Raw genomic sequence first — 19,448 nt, 5'->3', positions numbered from 1 at the left:
AACCCAACGAAAACAATACAAGCTAGTTTTGACGATGATACATGCACTTTTTATAAATAAAATATATGTACAAAAATAGTTTCTTTTAATACAATTTCCAATTTTCCCTCCACTTTAGACGTTTTATGCTTTAGACACATTTTTCTTTGGCTATTATTGCTGCTTAGTTTTGTTTGTGTAATACAAATGCTGCTTAGTTTTGTTTGTATAATACAAATGCTTCACATGTTGCTGCTGGTGGTTGGCCCATCGTTTTCGCCTAGTGGACTACTCCTCCGCAGGCCGGAAAACCGAGCGGGCAGCGGCAGGGTGGGCACGCCGTTCTCCAGATCGGACATCGGAGCATATGCAACGAAGGCATCGCCGTTGCCCACATCCACGTCCGGAAAGCTCACCTTCTTGGGAGGAGCGGAAATGGCGGCCGGTGTAGTCACCGATTTTGGACGTCCTCCATTTTTCAAGGCGGCCCTGGGAATCTTGTGCTTCACCAGCTCATAGGTGCAGGCGTAGAGGAACGTGTACTGCTGCTGCGTCTGGACCATCTTCATGCGCTGTTTGTAGAGTTCAAAATTTATAAAACCTTCTGGGTATTTATAATTCCCAAGCGTATAATAGCCCACCTGAAAGCGCAGCTTCTTGACCGTCTCGAAAATGTTGATCTTCGATTCGCTCTTCAGGCGCTGCATGATCAGATCCAGGCCTATAAACGTGCCCGTCCTGCCCACTCCCGCACTGCAATGGACGACGATGGGCGAGTAGCTGGGTCGCCGTTCCGCCTTCACCTTCTTCACCAGGGTGATCAAGTGCATCGGGTCCTCGGGGCAGCCGTGATCGGGCCACTTCTTGAAGTAGAAATGCACCACTTTCTCCTTCAGGCCGTACTTGTCATGCACCACTGTCAGTTCGGTGCGATCGTACAGATCGAAGACCTCCTTGGACTTCACGGTCACCGCCAATCCCCGCATGTTGTACGGATAGTACTCATGGCACTTGATCTAAAGAAGAATTTGGATTTAGGTAAGGGAAGTTAGGGTTCAATCCCGATGCTGACCGTGTTGCCCTCGCGGAACTGGGTGACCTGAACAATAACCCGCACATTGTACTGCAGGATCATGCGCCAAAAGTCCATCACGCTCTCTGGTTTCGGTCCCTGGGTAGCTATGTACTCTTTTTTACGCGTGTGACCCTGTGAAATGGGAAAATTTAATATGTAAAAATAATATAGATATAGATTTTATTTTCTTATATATATATTTTTTTTTTTTGGGTGTGTAAGTTTTTTTTAAAATTGGTTCCACAAACGACAGTATGAACAACAAATTGTTTTTCGGAATAAACAAGACTGAGTCTTAAGCAGATCAGATCATTTCTATTTTTCTATGCGAAAAATAATAGGTTATTTCAAAAGATATATTGGTTCTACCTATGGGGCTTACGCACTGAAACTTACGTCTATAAAGGAGGCGTTGATATAGTCCGATCCCTCAGCATCTATGTCCAGGATCACACGATTTTTGTCGTCTAGAGAACATAACATTTACAAACATAGGTTCATATACTTAAATTCCATATGTACTCACAAGGGTATATGTCGGCATACCGATTCTTGTGGCAACCCAACTCCGAGGCAGAATAACTCAATTCCAGGGCCACTACGGTGATCTCCTTGAACTCACGGGCAAGTTTCTCCGGCTTGGCCACCTCCGAATAGAAGACGGCAAAGTTCTTGGCTATCACATTGCCAAAGGGATCCTCGATGCCCTGGCCGGAGTCGCGTTTCCTTCGGGAAGGGTTAGACATAATAGTTAATTGGGAAAATTATATCAATGATAGAGACTCACCAGGCCAAACGCTTTCGCACCCACAGAACGGCCAGTCCAATGACGAAGGCCAAGACAAGACAACAGCAAACGCTGACCAGGATCAGCGTCACCTTAATGGCCGCTTTGGTTTTGAAATTCAGGACGGCGGCATCGCTGTAGCCGGAGGAGGTGAACAGTCGCACCACCACATTGTAATCCGTATCGGGCAGCAGCGGTCCATTGCAGTACTCCTTGTGCACCTCCGAGCACTTGTCCACGCCTATGGTGAACACTATTTCCTCGGTCGTGTCCAAATCCACGCTACGCCGCTGACGAAGGACGGGCTCCGGACGCCACTTTTTCTCCGTGGTCTGGTATTGTAGCTTACAATCCCCGGAGCCATCGGCTCCTGCAGTCTGGTAACTCAAGACATCCGGCCAGTCGCTGTCCCTGGTGACATCGTATTGTAGGGACGGAATTCCCGCACAGTTCTTCTGCGAGAGCAACAGTGCCATGTATGTTATTTCCCCAGATTCGGAAGTCATTATTTCCGCCGGAAGTCGAACCACTGCAGTTTTCGTCGGTTGGTTTGTCTCGTCCACGTTGGCGCGCATTTGCTTGATCAGTTCTTGACTCGGAGCGGTGGGTACTGAAATGGATTTATAGCTAGAAGTATTCATTCTTATTCTGTTTTAGTTCCGAAACTTACATCCCGCCGGAGATTGCCAAGCACCCGCCACACTACCACTGAGCTGATTCACATCCCGATTCTTGACAGCCACTTCGACTGTGTAGTTGTATTGCGGCTGCATTTCCGTCTCCGTATAGGACATCCTTCCCAGGCGATTGTACGGGTCCATCTCCACTTTGCGTTGGAATGCTACAGGCTCGAAGTTATCCCGCACGCCGCTGAAGCCCAGCTGGAAATACTCGATGTCGCCGTTCGACTTGCAGGGCACCTTCCACGTGACAGTCACATTGGCTCCGTACTGGGTGTTGTCCTTCTCCGGACCCTGTGGCGTTACGGTCAGCTGGGTCACGTTGTCCGAAACTGCAACCATTCTTAGTTAGGTTCTTGTATACATCTACTAATAGTTAAGGTTTGACACTAACTAGAACCATCAGTTAGGTATTACAATAAATAAAATGCCTTACTTAAAAAAAAAAAAAAAAAAAAATAAGAGAATTATTTGTTTTTTGTGACTTGTATACGCATAACTAAATAAAAACAACACTTTTTTAGATTTGCATTAAAAGCAATATATTTGTAGTTGTTCGTGAGTCATAAGTCGTTAATTACTTAGCATTAAATATTGATTTGCACATATAGTAAACTTAACTCACCTGAGGGCTTGGTGGTGCCAATTACGGGGACAGTGTACTTTCCCATTCCGAAATCGTTCTGAGCAGCCACCTGCATCATGTACCGCATCGCAGGGGCCAGACCCGTGAAGTTGACATTGAGTTCACCCTTGGTCTCCGACTTGGTGTCGTGGGCGATCTCGGAACAGTCCTCGGGCACAAAGTAACTGGGCTCGTGGAGCATGAGGAAGGCCTGGTAATATTTGATGGGTCCGTTCATAAGGTGGGTGGTTGCCAGCTAAAAAGTAGGCTGCTATGGGTGCTGTGGTTCAGCTGGACGTTCTCCGGCTCCTCGGGAACTGTAGGAAATTCGAATTTATTCTAATCAATTGCTTTCGGGATGCCTTAGTGACACTACTTACAGAACGTTGTGGTTTGCAGACCAGTCGAGGTCACTGTGTTTGAAGGTCCAGCCACGTTGTAAAGAACCACACTGCAGAAGTAGGTGGTGTATGGGGAAAGTGGGTTCAGAGTGGCATTGAATCCTAACAATTATATAAACTATTATCCGGGAACCTCCTACATGATTGCAAACCCACCTTGTTTGCTATGTCCCTCCACATATCGCTCCGAATACGGATGACGCACCTGGGAGGTGGTGTTGCACCTAAAAAGCGCAAAGATCGTAGGACAGGTGTTGTTGTAGTCTGTATTGAAGGCGGTTAACTCCAGAAATTCCGAACCAGCTCGCTTCATATCCAGTTTGACCTTTAGCAGAGAAAAGTTGTAATTCAAAAAAAGAAATCCTATGTAACTTTTTCGAGTTATTTTTTTGTTACTTTACATAAGTCTCTTATAATTTCTTTAAGCAAAAAAATCAATTATCACATAAGTCGAAAGAAAATAAATATCCACAAACCGCATTTGGAGAGTGTTTAATATTATTTGAACAATAAAAAAAATAAAATAAGTGTTATTTCTCGATTCAAATGTACAACTTACAAAGCAAGCGTTATCTGTCGAGCTGAAAAAACAACTCACATAATAATCATTATTTGTAGAGCCCAAATTAAAACTCTACAAACAATTGTTATTTTGTTGGACTTATTTAAAACTCAAAATGTAAATAACAACTCTCAAGTTTTAAATAAAAATTAAAAACATAAAAATTAATTCCGAAACTTCGAGGCACAAATAATAGTTTGATTACTTCTGGGAGCTTTCTGGGACAATGATTTTTTAGAATTATAATAATGATTGCTTTCTGTCTCCGATGAACACAAGTTTACCTTGGTGTGATCCACAATGGCTGCTTTGGTCTCCACTTCAATCTGCCTCAGCTCGCCGTCGAGACTTTCCCTGGTGTATGGAATGATCTGGATGATGTACACCTGACAGGCCAGAAGATTCTTGTCGAAGACCACAGAGGTGTTCTGGGTGCTCAAACTGAGGGCCTCCACCTCGACCAGCTTGTCATCCTCCATCCAGCCGGACATTCGGTAGCCATCGATGCAGAGATCAGCGTAGGCGGGGGTTTGCCAACTCACCTCGATGGAGTAGGCACTGGGCTCCACCACGGGCTCCAGGATTTGCGTGGGTTCTGAGGAAAGAAATGGCATTACCAATTGAAAAAAAAACGGGTAAGTGGATCACCTACGATCCTCTCCAACGGTACTCTCTTCCTGAAACCTGGCCCCGGAGCTACCATTCAGCTGCGTGGGCACAATCTCCACTATGTACAGCCCGCAAGGATCTAGGTTCTCGAAACTGGCAAACCTAACTTGGGTCACCAACTCAAAGGTTTGGTTATCCGATCTTTGGGTTGGTCCCGTCAGCTTAACACTGTAGTTGGCCACACATCTGGGATGATCTTGGGGCTCCGACCAAGTCCAATGCAACTGGGTGGAGTCCGCAGTGTGAGTGGGTTCATATACAGCACTGACCACTAGATAAAGTTCGAAAGTCGTATGTTTCTATATAAGTATTACACTTTTGAGATATACCCACTCTTTTCGGCCGATATGAATTGCTGGGAAGCCTTGGCGGTGTTGTTGTCGTTGATAAACACTTGGAAAGTGTACGGCTCACATCCTTGGAGATCTGTTAAAAGATATTCCCTGAGTTTGCCATCGGCAGAATCGGCACTCCATTCGCACTGAACTAGGGGGGGGGGGGGGGGAAAAATACTTTACATTTTATTAACTATTAATGTTTTCTTATTTTTAACAAAAACTACCAAACTGTTTTTAATCTAAAATCAAACTAAAATTACAAATGTTAAACACATTTAAGTTATTTTTGTATAAAAAATTATTCTATAGCTATTTTTAAAAGGGTTTTTGGTTAGGTTTTTCGCTGACCGAAATTTTACTGAACTAGATCATACGAAACAAAAAACAGCAATAGATTTAGTTAAATATAAATAACACTATAAATCAGTCTCTAATCGAAGAATTTATAAACTAATTTATAATCGAAATACATTTTTTTTACGACGATAAGTTCAGAAGTTAAGTTGGCTTTGCAGTTTAAATGATATTTTGCTTACCGATTTTGAAAATAGTTTACGAGATAGAAGGAAATCTACGCAAAGCATTTTTTTTTAATACTCATATCTTTGTTAATGGTGTTCGCATCGACTTAAAATTTGAAGGACATGTTATTTATAACATTTGCAAAAACAAAATTTGTAAAATTGCTTAGTTGATAGTGAGGACTTCTTAATGAATAATGCCCACTTCCAAACATACCATCATCGTTTGGCTGATCCGGGGTGGTAGTCTCCAGCTCCGTTGTGGTGGCGGTGATGAAATCCATCTCGGGCGATGTCTCGCTACTGGGTTCTTCCGTGGTGGTGTCCAGAGTTTGATCCTCTCCGCACTCATCTCGGCGCCACTTAAAGAGGTAATTCCGGATGCAGTTCTTTTCGCTGGGATCGCCCCATGTGACTATGGTGATTCCACTCGGGAGGTTCGCCACGTTCATGGCGAGATCTCCGGGTTCCGAGTAGTCGGTGTCCACGGTGCTGTTGGCCGTATCCACCACGACGCTGGCATTGTTCCGCGTCTCCAGCGTGACCGTGTGCGTCAGGCAGGCGTTCAGTTCCTCGAACGTGCAGGTGTTCTTGTCGCTCAGCTGCTCAATGCTCTTCGAGGACTCCGCCCACTTGGCCGTGATCTTGAAGGAATTCACGCAGGCGCGGTCGTTCGTCTGCCATGTGACCTTGATTGTGTTCGCAGTGGCCACCACCGAGTTTAATGTGGTCCTGGGCTCTAAAAGGAAAAAGGGTTGTCCACAATTTAAATTTAAAAATTAAATTTAATTGATTTTGAAATAGAAAATGTAACACATCTTCTGAATTGCACATATTTTAACAAAGTAAAATAACCTTAAAGTAAACTTTTTAATTTAATCAAGTTTTCTTTTAGCCTTTTAACCAAATCTTGAAGTAGATGGCTTTTTTGAGGTATCCCTAAGTATGGATTTAATTTTGTTTTGACTTTCACTTTCAAACATGTTTTAAAGAAGTAAAATAACCGTAAAGTGGTTTCTTCAATTATATTCGTGTAAGCGTTTTCATGTATTTAAGTTGTCTTTTAGCTAATGAATCATAATCTTAAATCAGATATTAATTTAAATTATCATTTTATTCAAGATTTAGTTTGGTAAGACGTCCATACAACTTACTTTCAACTTATCTTTTAAACTTACGAATCAGAATCATGAATTAATTTATTTTAATATAATTTTGTTTAGGTATTTCAAACTCACGTTTATACTCGGTGTAGGTATAGATCGTTTGATCAGACGGAGGACGATTTTCAGAGTTTGATCGGAATGAAACCACGCACGTATAGAAAGTGCAGGGATTAAGTTTTTCGCTACAAACAAAAGGTAAGAAATAAGTAAGGGATCTCAAGTTTTAGATAAGTCTTTGTAATTATACCACACGTTATCCTCGTTGGCCTTGGTCTCCATTCCGGATCCATTGCGACAAGTGATTCCATCTATGGAATATTCCGTCTCATCTGCAATGCTGAAACGAAGCGTATAGGCCGTAGGAACAACATTCACCTCCACCTCTGAAAAGCGAAACCAAATATGAGTTTAAAAACAAAGTATTGTATTGATATTGGAAATCCTTCTTTTCTTACTTAAAAAGGTGTTAATAATTCAAGTGAACTAATATCAAAGATTTATTTTTAAATGTAATTTAAACAAAAGAAAACAGTTTAGTTATTTAGGTTTTTGTTTTCTTAAAACTAATTTTAAGTTTATTTTTTTTTATCCAAATATATTTCTTTTTTTTTCTGCCAAAAATGGGTATTATTTTTACAAAAAAATTTAAAAATTCAAAATTTAAAAATCTTGTAGAAAACTGATAAAATGGCCAAAGGCTTAATATGGCGCAATTCTTTTCAATCAACGCTTATCACTCCTTTGTGTGATTCACTTGCAAATTTGTCGTATTACAGTGATAATAAGTAACCCTAAAAATCTCTTTTTAAAGATCAGATTATTCTTTGTTCTTTAACAATAAAGAGTTTATAAGGGAAATAATACTTACTATCGGCTAGTTCCTGGCCCTCACTCACTAAAATCGCCGGAAGATCGGTTTGTCCTTGGACCCAGGCGATCCACAGGGTGAGGATCATTCCGCAAACCCTTGACGATGACTTCCAATATCGTATGTCCATCTTAGGGCCTCATTGCTTCAGTTGCTGTCAAAATTTATGTGAGTAATGCGTTATTAATTTTTAATAATTAATGATTATCGCCCCGGGGACTAATGCAACCGGTTGCGTCTGGGATTTTCCACAAAGCATTAACCTCGGCCAATTGCAAATCAGTTGGCTTATACACTTTTAATTCGCATGCGAGTGTAAACAAATAAATAAGAGTTCACTGTACGTGCGCAAACGAAAGGTGATTCGTAAACAAATTTGTGGCGACCGAACTTTCGTAAATCTCGCGGCGATTCTGATCTCAGATCGCCGAGTTGCTGACCAGCGCAACAAATTAAGGAATAAGTTATTAAGATCTTTTACATTTTCGATGCTCTATAGCCAGCGATCGATTTATGGTAATTGCAGAAATTCCACAAGTAATTGGAAAATGTAAACAAAGAAAGATACTTGAGGGAGTTATCTGAAAGTCGGGGGCTAAAACTCAATGTCGGGTAGTCATGGATTTCAGCGGGAATACCAAAAGGCAATTTTAAAGAAATTGCCAATGTCGGGCGAAACTTTTGCGGATCGGGAGAATCTTATCAAGGCACTTCACTCGCTGGAGAAGTGGCCTGCAGATATAGATACTGATAATAATCTGCTGCTTGTTGGACAACCCAATAATGCCTGCAAAAATTAACGGCTAAAGCACGGCAGAAATCATTGAATTTAAATGCAATTAATCAACGCTCTGTTTGCAATCCCATCACGCAGCCGCCAGTAAATTGATTGGGAATATAAATATAGATAGATATAAACTGTATAGCCGATATGCGAGTGCGTCATCGGGGCTCTAATCGAGTAAAATACCTCGAAATTGGCAGCACTAATTACTAATTTCAGTTGTTGCCGCGACGGTAGCAGACGAAGACAGTTCTTTAAAGCAAATAAAAAGGCACCTTTTTGATGCCTATTAATGGCGTGTCGTTATCTGAAAGTGCGGAGTGGGGAATGGAGACAATTTGCCAGGTTCTGCGCTGGGTTCTTGTTTAAACAAATCACAGTGAGGTATCCAAAACACCAAATAAGCCAATAATAACAATTTAACGGTTACACACGGTCTTTATCAATGGCATACAATCAGAGTCACACAGATAACGACGAGCATATGGGTGGGCCATAAATGGCTTTCGATTTCAGAGCTACAATTTAAATGCCATAAAGGCAGGAGGATCTATGTTGGTCAGGATTATATTTCGTGGCAAAACTGATTCATCCAAAGGCCCCAAATCGGCTTTTCAAAAGTTATCGCGGGTGTAATGCGTACAAATGGCTGATTAAATCGAATCACTGATAACACTCGAGTGCCCAAATTTGGCAATTGATTTACATTATTCGGCAATTTGCACAATGAAAGGTTGAGATATAGTGTGTATCGTTGGAAACACTGCACTCACAGGTGGAGTGATTGAGATCGTGGGTGTTTTGATTGCCTTTCCAGGGGAGCGCGAGACCGCGAACGTTTGGGCACTTGTTTGAGAACGAAAGTATCGCCCGAATATAAGTAATTATAACCGTTTCCGCTGAGCGTTAGTCGAACACTGAGCGGGAAAAGGGAATAATTGTTCTGGCGCTGGCCGAGCGCTGATAAGAAAAGTTTACTCCCATCGCGAGCGTATGAGTAAGATAACAAAAGGCAGTTTTGTTACAATAAGTGATCTACAGTGTTGCCAAGCGAATTAAGTAGTTTTAAACCAAAAGTAAACAAAATTGTAAAAAACGCATTAAGGAAATATGTTTTAATTTTCGAAAGTGTAAGTAATTATTTACAGTTTCGAATTAATCAAGCTAGTTGGCCATTGAAATCGCAAACTTCTTACTCAGCTGCTTCTATTTAAAGAATAATGAATTACTACCAGTCTCATCTCTCAACATTTTTCGAATTGCGCGCCAAATATCCGGTTATACCGAAAACATTCAAAAAGATTAGATATCGAAAATGTTTTTGGCGGATCATCGATGTTTGAAATAAAATGTAAAAGGCTAAAGCATTTAAAAAGTAATTAAAAATAATAAAAATTTGCGGTTATTAACGTCACTGCAAGCGTTCAATTAATATTTACAAATTAACTTACAATAGTCTTGTAAGTACTAGAATAAATTATACTATGTCAAGGGCTTTGGTTAAATCACTGCCCCAAGTGTAATGCTTAAATTAAATGTATTGCTTTTTCTTAAAGTTATCACCTTTTTAATTAAATAATATAAGTTTTCTTTTAACATATTTTTGTCATTTTGGGTATTTTTCGGTGTGACCATTTTTCACGTTTTCTTTTACTTGAACATCCCTCAAAACATCGATAAGACCGATATTTTGAAAACATCGATGACATCGACATTGCCATCGATGTTTCCACACCTCTAACCGAATCCGAAGCATTTTCGTCGCTCGTCATTTTCTGCGTAATTCTTTTCGAATATTTCGATAAAATATAGATAAATAAACCCAATTATAAATATATGAAACAGTAAATTGATGTAAGTATGCGAGGCGCATAGAGAAACTAACAAACGAACCGTCGCGATAACAAAAATGCCAAATCAAATTGATTTTTTCGCAATTGCGAGCTGTGTGTAATGAGCAACTGGGAAAAATGAAAAAAAAGTGTCATATTTACGACAGTATGTATGACAGTGTTAGTGCGCGCGTTATGTACCGAGCAAAATGAGTTAAATCGGCCAACATTTAAATATAGTGCGTGCCATAATGGATATTTGTCCTTTTCCTATTTTGCATATTGCCTTTGGGACACTCTTCTTCCTCTTGGCCCCCTCTCTCTATCCAAGATGGCCGTCGTAACAGTATTTTCGTTCGAACTGTTGTTGTTATTGTGTTTGCTTTGTGTTTGTTATTGAAAAGAGAAAGAAACAAGAGAAAGAGTTATGCAAATATGCACAATTAGTGTTAACAAAAAATAAAATAAGTGGAGAAACAAAAAACGATTACATTTTTTACAACCACCAGAAAGCTATGACACATCGCCTGCGTTGGTGTGTGTGCGTGTGTGAGTGTCGATGTCTGTGGATTTTCGCGCATGTGTTGGAGTCCTCCCCCTCGCCAAAAGCAGAATTGATCGATTTTTAGCCAAGTCAAGTCCCCGAACAGCCCGATTCCTTGCATACTTCTCGTTCCCCTTCCCCCATAGACCGACCGCCTAACACCTATTACCCAGCAAGAAATAGCCCAAACCAGTTCAGCCAATGCACAAGAAATCTCGTTTACAGTTTTTCCGTTTTGGGCTTTTTTGCTGCGGCATTCTTTTAGGTATTCAAGACCCGTTGCGGTTTCCCAGAATGTGTTGAAAGCGCTCCTGACACTGCAAATTGTTTCTATTATCTCACGAGCTTTTTGCACGTTCCCAGCTGTGGGTTAAAATCAGTTAACTGTTGGTTCAAGTCCGCTCTGGGGTTAAAGCTGGAGTTCAAAGCTTTTGGGGCTATTGTTTTCCTTTCCCCCTCTGTGCACTTGAAAATGCAGTTATAGTTGCATTTGCTAGGCTCGTGTGTGTGTATGTGTTAATCAATGAAACACGCAAATAAACAACAAAAGCAAAGGCAAGTGCAAGGTCTGTTTGCCAGAGCGGGAGAAAGAGAATCGCACTCGGCCTTATAGAGAAAGGGGAAGTGAGAGGGAGCATCCTTATTTGACGTGTGTGCGTGTGTATTTTGGGTGTGCAGCCCTGGTCTCTGCCCCTTGCCAACTATCTCGCTCTCACGCCCACGCGAGAGCATTTAAAATTCAAATATTAAATTAGCTTAAGCAAGTGCAACAATGAGAATTGCATTTTTTTGTTCACTGATTTAGTAACATTTCTGGCGAAGCGTGCGACCCAAACGCCCCCTTCTTATTGTTTTTTCCCTATGTGGCACACACCAACAGCGATACGGTTAAAGTGCGCATGGCTGGGTGTTGAGGAATGCCTGGTTGCCACAACACAAACACTGTTGACTCTGTCCGCCGTTTGGGAGTTTTGGACCCCATCTTAACCCTACTCGCTGCCCACGCTCCACTTTTCCATTATTAACCCGTGACGCTACTAGCGCTTTTTATTGATTTTTCTGAGATATATTTAGATGCGCAGTTAGTGGTAGCCAAACATCCACCCGCCAACAATATTAAAATGATGAGCGCAGAGTGTGCTCCCATACAGCTGATAAGGCCGAATAGTCCAAGTCTCGCTCAGTCCATGAGTCACGGCTATATTGAGTGGCGGTTCCGATTCGGCCTGCGAACTCGTTTGGTCAGTTTTGATTTGTTTTTTGCCATTTTTGCTAGTTCAAAAAAATCGTTAAATATCATTTGGCCAAAAATAATATGAAAACGTCATTTCCTAGTCCGTGATGTGCGAGTGTGTTGAACAGCTGAGGTCAAAGTAATAGCTCTGGTACCGGGAAGTTTGGAAAAGTACGACGATTGGTACCAGTTAAGTCCTGACAACAATAATATATAAATAAGACTTTAAAAATATTCAAATTTTCTAAAATTGTAAAAGGTAATATTAAAATATGTACCAACAAGTTTACATTGAAAGTTAATAAGTAAATATTTAGTTGGTATTTATATGGTTTGTTGCTATCAACAGGTATTTTGTATGCAGAACACTTTTTATTTATTTACTTAGCAAAGGCCTATTATTTCTACCGCAGGTGTCTGTGTTTGTTCTGCTTCTTCGCTTGCACGCTTTTTCGCAGCCTTATTTACCTATAAGAAGTTGCTTGAACTACCGTTAAGTCCGGCTAATTGGCTTTGCCTTGCCGTCGTTTTTACAGGTAGTTGGCAACGCGTCAGTTGTCCATCGTTATCAAGTACGCCAGATATGCGTTAGCCTTTGTTTCCGATTGTTGCTTTATTGCGTGATTTACCACCTGTGATTTGTCCACCTTAAGTTGATTGAATAGGTATGGGCAAACCCAAAAACAACACACTAATTATTGAAAAACTTCTGCTGCGTTGTTTTTGCCTAATTCCATTTGGAAGCTTATATTTTCGCGATTGGCGAGCGACCCTTGAATTTATTGATGACGAGTGCAGTTTGTTTGCAGGGTTACCTACTTGCTGTTCGCTTTGAGCTTTACCAGCTTTTCGATTATTATTCTCTGTCCAGACAACACAAAATTGTGTGCCAGAAACCAAAGATGATAATGATGATGCTCTGCTTTGGGCTTGAAAAAAAGAATAAAGCAATTTAATGACTAGACGAAAGATGAACATAAGAAACAACATACTGTTGCCAAAAAAAAATCCAAGAAAATGTGGGTGACTTGCCCTCCATGAGAATTCAAACGAAACTCGCTTGCATTTTTGGCATTTAACTTTTGCGAAACCAATTTCCTGTCTCTGGCACAGCAATTCATCAAATAATTATACAGTCAAACTCCGCAATAGTTGATTTTTTAAACTGCAGAACCAAATAAATCAAAGAAAAGCAGAAAAGCAAAATTTGAAGAAATAGTTAAATTAGAAAAAAGAAAGAAATCATACAATTTGACCCGATACCCAAATCATTTAAATAGGGGCCTAAATATTTAAATTTCTAACTAAATGTTGTATAATAATGAAAAACCATGGCAGAACGAAATAGAAAAGTAATACTGTAACTTTGTTTGTTGTCTACTTTTTTCATTGCAGAATTGAACGAATTGAAGACCGTAAACCCAATCGAACGAGAGCAGAAAAACAAGCCAAATCGGAAAACAGTATGAAAATGGTGTTGTCGCAGCGGCAGCGCGAGGAGCTGTAAGTTTTAGCTATCTGAAATTCCATAAATTCCCTAAACTAACCTGTGTAATCTCTATTTGAATAGTAACCAAGCGATTGCCGATTATTTGGGCTCAAATGGCTACGCCGACTCATTGGAAACCTTTCGCAAGGAGGCCGATCTCAGCACAGAAGCAGAAAAGAAGTTTGGTGGACTGCTGGAGAAGAAGTGGACGTCCGTCATCCGGCTGCAGAAGAAAGTGATGGAACTAGAGGCTAAGCTGACCGAAGCTGAGAAGGAGGTCATCGAGGGTGCGCCCACAAAAAACAAACGGACGCCCGGCGAGTGGATACCCCGGCCGCCAGAGAAATTCTCCCTGACTGGTCATCGGGCCAGCATAACGAGGGTAAGTTGGCATTACTATGATTATTAGGTTGAACTCCTAATCATAAATCTATGACTATTTCAGGTAATATTTCATCCCATTTTTGGTCTAATGGTTTCCGCATCTGAGGATGCCACCATTAAGATTTGGGACTTTGAAACTGGCGAGTATGAGCGCAGTCTTAAGGGACACACAGACTCGGTGCAGGACGTGGCATTTGATGCCCAGGGCAAGCTATTGGGTAAGAGCTAGTAATTTTTTTTAGAAATTATAAGACCCAACTTCTTGAATTCGGCTTTTTACAGCTTCCTGCAGCGCGGACTTGTCCATTAAATTGTGGGATTTCCAGCAGAGCTATGAGTGTGTCAAAACCATGCACGGTCACGATCACAATGTTTCGTCGGTGGCCTTTGTGCCTGCCGGAGACTACGTACTGTCCGCATCGCGAGACCGCACCGTCAAAATGTGGGAGGTGGCCACTGGGTAAGCTAAGAAAGAGTACGTTTTGTATACAGTTGAGTTGGCTAACCTGTTGACTTGTTCTCTCCCCAGTTATTGTGTGAAAACCTACACTGGCCACAGAGAGTGGGTGCGAATGGTGCGAGTGCACATCGAAGGCAGCATCTTTGCCACATGCTCAAATGATCAGACAATACGTGTTTGGTTGACGAATTCAAAAGACTGCAAGGTGAGCAAGGTGTTGTAACTCCTGCTGACGACGGAGTCTCACGTCAATTTTGGTTATCCTGCAGGTTGAATTACGCGATCATGAGCATACCGTGGAGTGCATTGCCTGGGCGCCGGAAGCCGCAGCCTCGGCGATAAACGAGGCAGCCGGAGTGGACAACAAGAAGGGCCACCACCAAGGCCCGTTCCTGGCCTCCGGCTCTCGCGACAAAACCATTCGCATTTGGGACGTGAGCGTCGGCCTGTGCCTGCTCACACTGAGTGGCCATGACAACTGGGTGCGTGGCCTGGCATTCCATCCGGGCGGCAAGTACCTGGTGTCGGCTAGCGATGACAAGACCATCAGGGTCTGGGATTTGCGCAACAAGCGATGCATGAAGACGCTATACGCGCATCAGCATTTCTGCACCTCCATAGGTGGGTCCCCCAAAAAAAAGAACATTGTATCTCGAATATATGGTAATCCCTTTTGCATTTCATTGCAGATTTTCACAAAGCGCATCCGTACGTTATTAGCGGTAGCGTAGATCAAACAGTTAAGGTCTGGGAGTGTCGTTAAAATAGAGGGAAACTCGTCTGCTTACTTCTCAATTTAAACATAAATAAAGTTAATATATTAAATCACATACCCACACACCACGCCCACACATGCGAGCAGTCTCAGCCACCTCAGCGGAAGTTTATTTTCCAGACGCTTTCTGTGTCAGCGTCCGAAAGAAAAATGAACATTATTGTATTTTAAAACTGAAATGAAACTGGCAAAAACGAATTATTTATTTAAATGTACGACCTTCTAACTAAACTAACTACATACCTACTATATACAAAGTACATATACATTAATGCCTAAAAATATACCTGCCTACGATTATCGTTTAAAGTAGAGCCCGCCTCTCCGTTTTACCCCAGCACAGGCTCGCTAAGCAAAAAACAGGCATCCAAAGTTGAGTTTGTCGTAGAATTCGATGAGAATGAAAAGTATTTACGATGGTAAAGCGCAATTCATTCGATGGCTATTTGTTCCAGTGGCACAGAAATGTTTTTCCATCCACAAAATGTAACCGAGCACACGCAGCAATCACTCGATTAATTCAATGACGTTAACGTGTTTAAGTCTTTGCAAACTAAGCAAAATAATAGCTAAATTCGCTGTAGAAGATATAAGCAAAAGAAAGTATTTCAAACAACTTAAAAAACTTGTACTCACAAAGAAGTTTGTTATTGAAAATCACTTGAATTGTATTTATTGCTTTTTACCATAATTGAGGTAGTTTTTACGATAAAAATTTGCTTCTTTTTACCGTATTCACTCTACCCAAAGTCCTGTTTTGTGTTCTTTTTCGCGAAAGGATCTTCAACAAAAACAAAAAACCTTTCAAAATGCTTACAAGTTTAAGTTGTCTTTAAGTTCAAAATATAATTTAACGTTTACGGTTTACATAGTAGAAAAATGCTGCAAATCTATTTGTAATTGATTATTTAAGAGCAACGGCAGAAATATACCTATATATAAAATACTTATAAATAATTATTTGTGGAAAAACGAAAAAACGTATAAATGTATGCAAACAAGTAAGGAGAAACAAAACCAGCAATTAGAAGAAAAGATTTTTTGGATTCAAAGAAATCAAATTGATGAAAACAATAAAAACCTGCTTCTTGAAGAAACCAAAAGAAAGAGTTTATGCCCACAATTTGAGCGGTGGATTTTTGTCAAGGGTATAATACAAGTCTTGACTCTATGTTGCCTTCGATGTCAAATTTGAAAAGCATTTATTGTACTCAAAAATCCAACATTTGATGCACCTTAAATGATATAAGATAATGCACTGCGCACTAAAGCCATGAAAACTCAATGCATAATTTGCAAACCGCTTTTGTCTCAACCAAAACTGCTTTAAAACGATGGCCTCTGATGAAAACCCCCAAAATCAGGCGATGAATAGAAATCGCTGAATATATATTACAAAATAACTATGAATAAAACTGCAATTTGTTTTATTAATAACTAGTCGGTGCATTTATAGAAATACATTGGAAGTTAGGCCTGAACTTGACCATCCAATATGGGATTTTCTGTTTCTTGGTGCACATTAGCGGAATCTTTAGACGCTTCATCAATGGTTTCAGTTTCTAGTGGCTTGCTGGCCGTATTCGCACCTTCTGTACAAGATTCCTTGCTATTAGCATTCGATTCTTCTTCTGTTTCCTCTGCTTTAAGCGGTTCCTTGTCCTCATCCTTGGAGGGCACAACTTGCTCCTCATCGGGTTTATTCTCCGGCCTCTTATCTGTGTCCTCATTTAATCCTTGTCCCTCTGAATCGCTGCCACTGGATTCAGATGCATCCTTTGGCTCCGGCTGCTTTTCTTCCCTGGGCTTCTTGGTCCGTTGTTTCCTCTTTTGACGCTTGGCCCTTTTCTTGGCTGTTTTCTCCTCGGCCGCGCGTCGGTTGTCGTCCAACTTCTGCTGGAAGGCCTCGTCTGCAGCCTCACGGGAACTCTGATTCTGAATGTTCTTCTGGCGGGCATATTCCTTTCGGCGAAGGTGACGATACACATGAAACTCGCCGGAGCCTGCTCCTGCACTGCTGCCCATAACATTCCGGACGAAAGTGGGCACCGAAGACATGTAGTCCCGTTCGCGACGCTGCTCTGGTATGATCACGGGCTTATCCTGGACATTAATAATCCTTTAATTACTAAATTTACTCAGCATGCCTATCAACCACTTACCGGGTTTTTCATGAGTTTCTCCAGCTTCATCCGCTGGAGATCTGTGGCGGTTTTAACAAATGGCCGTAGGGGTTTATCCTTGCCATCGGAATCACTGTCCCCAGATCCTGCATCCTTCTTTTTTTTCTTGGGTTTTGTTTCGGGCTCTTTTATCAAGTTTTTTATAAGCGACATTTTTGTATGCCAATAAAAACAGTATTTTGGTGTGACTGTCTTGCATTACCTGACAAATCCATTTCAGTATTTTATCAGACTTGAAGATGTTAAAAAAAAACTGTTTTGTACTGTTATTTAGGCGATGTTAGGTTTTAAGTTTGTCAATTTTGTAAGAATCGAATCCGCCGACATAAGTCCGCCGTTTTAAAACGGTTGTGAACGCCATAAGTTCACCGCAAAAATAACGCCGCGAAGACTTATAAGATATACCACTGAGAATTGCAAGCTTGAAAGACAAGTATAAGATTTAGAAGTGTAGGTCTTTTTTCGGAAATTAATTAAGGAGTTATATTTTTAAAAAGAACAACTCAAAAATTCAAAGCAAAATTTAAATGCTGATTTTTAGAGGCTTTCGCCACAAGAGTTTCAAGGTAAACCAATTTGAAATCGGAATCCTGAAAGAAAAGTAATGGATTTAGAACTGTAGGTTTTTGATCACTTTCCTGAAATTACGATTTTTTCGGAGATTTAGAAAGGGGTTACATCGTTAAAATTTCAGAAAATCGGCCCGAAATTACAAACCAAGTTTTAAATGCAGATTTTTAGAGAACTAATCCAGAAGACTTTTAAAATATACCACTGCGAAATCGCATGCTTGAAAGAAAAGTTATGGATTTAGAATTGTAGGTTTTTGGTAACTTTCCTGCAATGTTATTTTTCGGAAATTAATAAAGGAGTTATATCGTAAAAATAACAACTCAAATTTTCAAAACTAAATTTAAATGCAGAATGTTAGAGGCTTACGCCACAAGAGTTTCAAGGTATACCACTTTGAAATCGGAAGCCTGAAAGAAAAGTAGTGGATTTAGAACTGTAGGTTTTTGGTCACTTTTCTGAAATGACGATTTTTTCGTAGATTTTGAAAGGGGTTACATCGTTAAAATTTCTGAAAATCGGCCCGAAATTACAAACCAAGTTTTAAATGCAGATTTTTAGAAAACTAAGCCAGAAGACTTTTAAAATATACCACTGCGAAATCGCATGCTTAAAAGAAAAGTTATGGATTTAAAATTGTAGGTTTTTGGTAACTTTCCTGCAATGTTATTTTTCGGAAATTAATTAATAAGTTATATCGTAAAAAGAACAACTCAAATTTTCAGAACTAAATTTAAATGTAGATTTTAGAGGCTTACGCCACAAGAGTTTCAAGGTATACCACTTTGAAATCGGAAGCCTGAAAGAAAAGTAGTGGATTTAGAACTGTAGGTTTTTGGTCACTTTTCTGAAATGACGATTTTTTCGTAGATTTTGAAAGGGGTTACATCGTTAAAATTTCAGAAAATCGGCCCGAAATTACAAACCAAGTTTTAAATGAAGATTTTTAGAAAACTAATCCAAAGACTTTTAAAATATACCACTGCGAAATCGCTTGCTTAAAAGAAAAGTTATGGATTTAGAATTGTAGGTGTTTGGTAACTTTCCTGCAATGCTATATTTCGGAAATGAATTAATGAGTTATATCGTAAAAAGAACTACTCAAATTTTCAAAACTAAATTCAAATGCAGATTTTTAGAGGCTTACGCCACAAGAGTTTCAAGGTATACCACTTTGAAATCGGAAGCCTGAAAGAAAAGTAGTGGATTTAGAACTGTAGGTTTTTGGTCACTTTTCTGAAATGACGATTTTTTCGTAGATTTGAAAGGGGTTACATCGTTAAAATTTCTAGAAAATCGGCCCGAAATTACAAACCAAGTTTTAAATGCAGATTTTTAGAGAACTAATCCAGAAGACTTTTAAAATATACCACTGCGAAATCGCATGCTTGAAAGAAAAGCTATGGATTTAGAATTGTAGGTTTTTGGTAACTTTCCTACAATGTTATTTTTCGGAAATTAATTAAGCAGTTATATCGTAAAAATAACAACTCAAATTTTCAGAACTAAATTTAAATGCAGA

At 40.2% G+C, this 19,448-nt stretch overlaps 3 protein-coding genes across 3 annotated transcripts; 1 reads left to right on the top strand and 2 right to left on the bottom strand.

Moving 5' to 3' along the window:
* Positions 1 to 121: 121 nt before the first annotated feature.
* Positions 122 to 9,376, bottom strand: LOC128256490 (phosphatidylinositol phosphatase PTPRQ). Its single transcript, XM_052986881.1, is given in 19 exon segments — positions 122 to 551; positions 621 to 995; positions 1,052 to 1,186; positions 1,451 to 1,521; positions 1,581 to 1,780; positions 1,842 to 2,451; positions 2,512 to 2,853; positions 3,147 to 3,386; positions 3,389 to 3,463; positions 3,527 to 3,649; positions 3,704 to 3,872; positions 4,394 to 4,704; positions 4,762 to 5,049; positions 5,112 to 5,264; positions 5,855 to 6,376; positions 6,876 to 6,985; positions 7,051 to 7,186; positions 7,672 to 7,825; positions 9,162 to 9,376. Coding segments are annotated over 18 exon segments (4,320 nt in total). The 5' UTR covers positions 7,802 to 7,825; positions 9,162 to 9,376; the 3' UTR covers positions 122 to 221.
* Positions 9,377 to 10,163: 787 nt separating this feature from the next.
* Positions 10,164 to 16,117, top strand: LOC128256508 (lissencephaly-1 homolog). The gene is made up of 8 exons (XM_052986917.1): positions 10,164 to 10,309; positions 13,461 to 13,568; positions 13,636 to 13,936; positions 14,000 to 14,156; positions 14,221 to 14,398; positions 14,468 to 14,603; positions 14,668 to 15,019; positions 15,088 to 16,117. The coding sequence occupies exons 2-8, from the start codon at positions 13,531 to 13,533 to the stop codon at positions 15,159 to 15,161; spliced, it is 1,236 nt and encodes a 411-aa protein (XP_052842877.1). The 5' UTR covers positions 10,164 to 10,309; positions 13,461 to 13,530; the 3' UTR covers positions 15,162 to 16,117.
* A 460-nt stretch (positions 16,118 to 16,577) lies between these two features.
* Positions 16,578 to 17,547, bottom strand: LOC128256514 (PRKR-interacting protein 1 homolog). The gene is made up of 2 exons (XM_052986925.1): positions 17,336 to 17,547; positions 16,578 to 17,276 (listed from the first exon to the last, which is right to left on the bottom strand). Exons 1-2 carry the CDS (start codon positions 17,507 to 17,509, stop codon positions 16,644 to 16,646), a joined length of 807 nt encoding a protein of 268 aa, XP_052842885.1. The 5' UTR covers positions 17,510 to 17,547; the 3' UTR covers positions 16,578 to 16,643.
* Between the last annotated feature and the right edge of the window lie 1,901 nt (positions 17,548 to 19,448).

Source organism: Drosophila gunungcola (genome assembly GCF_025200985.1).
Source record: "Drosophila gunungcola strain Sukarami chromosome 2R unlocalized genomic scaffold, Dgunungcola_SK_2 000020F, whole genome shotgun sequence".
In the NCBI taxonomy this organism is placed as follows: Eukaryota; Metazoa; Arthropoda; class Insecta; order Diptera; family Drosophilidae; genus Drosophila; species Drosophila gunungcola.
Note: the sequence above shows the minus strand (reverse complement) of the source record. Positions and strands in the feature narration are given on the sequence as shown.

Excerpts from the sequence above, each read along its gene's own strand:
- LOC128256508 (XM_052986917.1), top strand. The coding sequence starts at position 13,531 with ATGAAAATGGTGTTGTCGCAGCGGCAGCGCGAGGAGCT. Across the intron at positions 14,604-14,667 it reads CGAATTCAAAAGACTGCAAG|GTTGAATTACGCGATCATGA; the intron begins GTGAGCAAGGTG and ends GTTATCCTGCAG. Across the intron at positions 15,020-15,087 it reads GCATTTCTGCACCTCCATAG|ATTTTCACAAAGCGCATCCG; the intron begins GTGGGTCCCCCA and ends ATTTCATTGCAG.
- LOC128256514 (XM_052986925.1), bottom strand. The coding sequence starts at position 17,509 with ATGTCGCTTATAAAAAACTTGATAAAAGAGCCCGAAACAAAACCCAAG. Across the intron at positions 17,277-17,335 it reads AGAAACTCATGAAAAACCCG|GATAAGCCCGTGATCATACC; the intron begins GTAAGTGGTTGA and ends ATTAATGTCCAG.